The sequence below is a fragment of the Cariama cristata genome, unplaced genomic scaffold, assembly GCF_000690535.1.
Source record: "Cariama cristata isolate BGI_N322 unplaced genomic scaffold, ASM69053v1 scaffold42642, whole genome shotgun sequence".
Classification (NCBI taxonomy): Eukaryota; Metazoa; Chordata; class Aves; order Cariamiformes; family Cariamidae; genus Cariama; species Cariama cristata.
In genome coordinates this window covers 25399-29006 of record NW_009602886.1, presented here as the reverse complement: position 1 = coordinate 29006, position 3608 = coordinate 25399, and the positions used below count along the sequence as shown (strand labels likewise).

At 39.0% G+C, this 3608-nt stretch overlaps 1 protein-coding gene across 1 annotated transcript; it reads right to left on the bottom strand.

The window, feature by feature from the left end:
• Positions 1-1212: 1212 nt before the first annotated feature.
• LOC104157560 (microtubule-associated tumor suppressor 1 homolog) lies at positions 1213-3267 on the bottom strand (the record flags this gene model as incomplete). Its single annotated transcript, XM_009694943.1, has 1 exon — positions 1213-3267. A coding segment is annotated over exon 1 (2055 nt), but the record flags the coding sequence as incomplete, so codon positions are not given.
• Between the last annotated feature and the right edge of the window lie 341 nt (positions 3268-3608).

Genomic DNA, 3608 nt, shown 5'->3' with positions numbered 1-3608 from the left:
AAGTTAAATTATTTATTATAATAAATATTTATTAATTTCTTCTGTAACATTTAAAAAATGGACAGCTGCTTCTGTTTTGCCTGAAGTAGCTTCCACCCTATACTGAGCTTTACTGGAGCTTTTCTGGCAAATCAGTAAAGCTTGACAAAAATTCAGACAATGCCAGTTTTACCAGTAATGACTGCTGCCTCCATTTCACCAATTTAACATAAGCTGTTGAACCCACAAGCGAACAGGAGGGACTCCATATAGCATCAAGAGTCTCAACTCAGTGTCCCTATCATGTCTCCTGAGAGCTTGGTTGACCCAGCCCCGAAGTTCTTCCCTTCTTTCCCACCGTTCCTTTTCTTTTAACCTTCTTTCAGAGTATTTGAAAGCAGCACGTTTCTCCTGACAGGCAGCTGACTCATCTGAAAATATTTCCCGACCAACAATCGCATGTATACCTCCCGGCCAGGAAGTTTGCACCTTCCAGCTGGATGACTGCCCAAAACCAGGTATATGCCCTCTGCATGAGAAATATTTCCTGGCTACTCTTAACTACTCTAATGAGTCCTGGTTCTACTTCAAATAAACAAACTCCCAAATTATTCAAAGCAGACAGTTAAATTAAGACGTTAAAAAAAAAACGCTTGACCAACTTGTTGGTCTTCAGGTTTTCTGTGACTTAACACTATTGTTAATATATGCCCAACATTTCTGTAAGTCAATTTAAAAAGCATAATATAGTTCTAAAGTACATTTTGAAAGAAATTAAAATATTAAATAGACATTAAAGATATTCAAAGTTACAGTACCACTAGATTACCTTGATAAAAGTGCATATTAAAAGCTATATTTAGAAAAACCTCTCCAAGTTATGCTATGCAATTTTACCAGTTGGACTAAACTAAAACTTACTTGCTTTCATTAGAAATACTACCAACTGCATTGTCTTAAAAAGACTTGACCAAAAAAAGTTTTATACCACAGAATAAGATGAAGGCTGAAGACACTACATCACACTTCAGGCCAAGTGCAACCAGTTTGTGAAATCGTGTTTCTTCATTCCCTTTATTAGGGAGAGACTTCACCTCAGAAATCAACACTATAGTTACATTTGTAGATGCAAAACCCATCACACAATTTCCATTCAGCACTGTGCAATGCAGAATTCCCTCTTTTCAAATGTACAAAGCATATAATTAAGTAGGTAAAGAAAAAAAAGCTTACCAAAGGAACAGAGTCCAGGTCAAATGTTTCATTTGCCACATCTTTTAATAAGGCTGCTTCCAGAAGAATTCCCATGTTGCTGCTTTGTTCTTTTTCACCTCTGGTCGGGTAGATGTTTTGAGCAAAAGGTTGCACTACAGAGTTTGAACTTTCCATTTTATCATTCAGCATCTCTTCCAAGTTCTCTGCACACACTGGAAGCGCAGCAGAAGCCGAGGAGCATGCTGAATGGGTAGAGCTTGCTTTGCCAATGTCTTCTGGATTCTGCTTTAATGCAGGTGTCTTTGAAGCCTTGTGGGAAGCGTTTCTGGGATGTGTTGTGGCATGTATGACTTGGCTAGTGAAGAGGTGTTTGTTAAGATGTAGCTTGTGGGGCTTATTCACAGGTAATTCCACTTTAGTATCTTTAGCTAGATCTATTTTCTTTTTCAGCACTTTCATAGAGGGAGACAATTGCCTCGGGGAAGCAACCAGTGAAGACGAGGAGACAGCTGATAGTTGGGGGGACTGGGGAGACTGTTTTAATGCTGCACTGTCTCTTGACTGTAGCACAGGTCTAGACATAACCTTTGGCTTAACATTTTTGAAATTAGGTTTGGGAAAACTAACAATCTCTGATTTCTTAGCTTTGGTTATTGTTGACACAATAGGAGGCCTGCCCATTGGTTTTCCTGCAGTTTGACCAGAACTAGCTTTAATCAAAGGCCTTCTATTATACCCTCCTACAAACGACTCATTTGGTCTTAGTTTAGGAGACTTGTCTCCAAGTTCTGCAAAAGCTGGAACAGAAAAAATTGTATTTTTTGATCGTTCCTTAGGGGTTGAAGTACATAGAGCAGAATTGCTTTCATCAGCCATAGGATTGAAGACCACAAAAGTTGCTTCGCATCTCAGGTCAGGCATAGCAGTCCTCTTGAATTTTGGTACACTGCAAGATACGAAAGAGTTGTTGTGCATATCCTGAAGAGCAGCATTTCCAGAGATACTTTGTTCTTTGGTTAAGTGTTCACTGGTTTTCTTTGATACTTGTTCTCCATCCATTTTATCTACTGGGAGAAGGTGCACATTATTTACAGGACTACCCATGTGTGTTTCAGCATTGGAATTCCCAGTTCCATCATGGTCAGGGGTATCCTGCAAGGATTTCACTTGGCCATCTTCATTAATACCAATGCACAGTGATAATGCACCTTGCCTATAAGGATCTATACATCCAGCAGCTAGCTTTACAGACTGTGCTTCTGTTTCCTGGGATTCTTTATCAGTCTTGTCAGTGTTTTTTAGACAGTGTTGAACACCTGCAGAGACAGGACAATACACTTCAAGGTCTGAAAAGGCATCTGGTCTTTCTGAAGCCACTATCGTAGAGGAGATATTAGGTGTTCTCCCTAAGCTGGTTCTATCAAATTTCTCTCTCGTACACACTTCAGAAGAGATAAACGTTTCCCTCAGATGCATGTCATCATTTTCATCAGTTCCTAGAGTTTCACCTATAACATTAGTAGCATCCAATGTGCTCAGGTGGCAGCATGCCCTGTCATTTATCAGGGACTGCATGTTCTGCTCTGAAGCAGGAAGAGGTAATACACACTTAGAGTCAGTCTGACTATAAGGCACCAATTGTTTGATACTCTGATGTTGCATTTTTGCCATAGCAATGTTACCTTTCAGTAAGTTTGTTGTTTCTTTCAAGTCACAGTTCAAAGGATACACACAAGTCTGTTCAGTCACAGAAGACCCGCATGCAGTATCTGCATCTCCCCACAGAGCTCCTGGGCAGTCGTATTTACCAGGTGTCTTCTGCAGATGAAGTGCTTCAATACACTGTTGTTTTAAAAGAACACTTCTGAAGTCACTCTTCTCTTGAAGAACGGTATCAGCTCCATGCTCAGTCACTATATTTTGGTCACTTGAATCACTGTGTATCTCGGTGGCACAATTCTTTGAGGAAGGCGTAGCTCTGTCACATGTGTAGTTATTTCCATTTTCATCCCTTATAAGTAAGGAAGACTTCAAGCCATTCTTTGCTTTGTCATCTGACTTTTCAACATTCATTTTGAAGGCTAAGTTTTAAACTGTTTTCATTTTATACTTATTTAAAATCCCAGAGAACGCAGATTCTTCTGAACTTTGCAGAAAAAAAAAAAAAACAAAACACACAAACCAAAAACAGCTTTTCCTTGGAACACGTCAATTGTCCTGAAAGATATTTTAAAAGTATTTCTTTGTTTTCATGTTTCCCAAGAGGATTCAAAAGTCCTGTAATTAAAAAGAAATGAAAAACTATTAGTGAAACCAGGATTTTAGGACAGAAAGCATTCTTAAGTTATCAGCCTTTGAATCAAGTGCAGCCATTTTGACCAACTTCCTTAAGCAAATTAGGCTTTTACAACGAT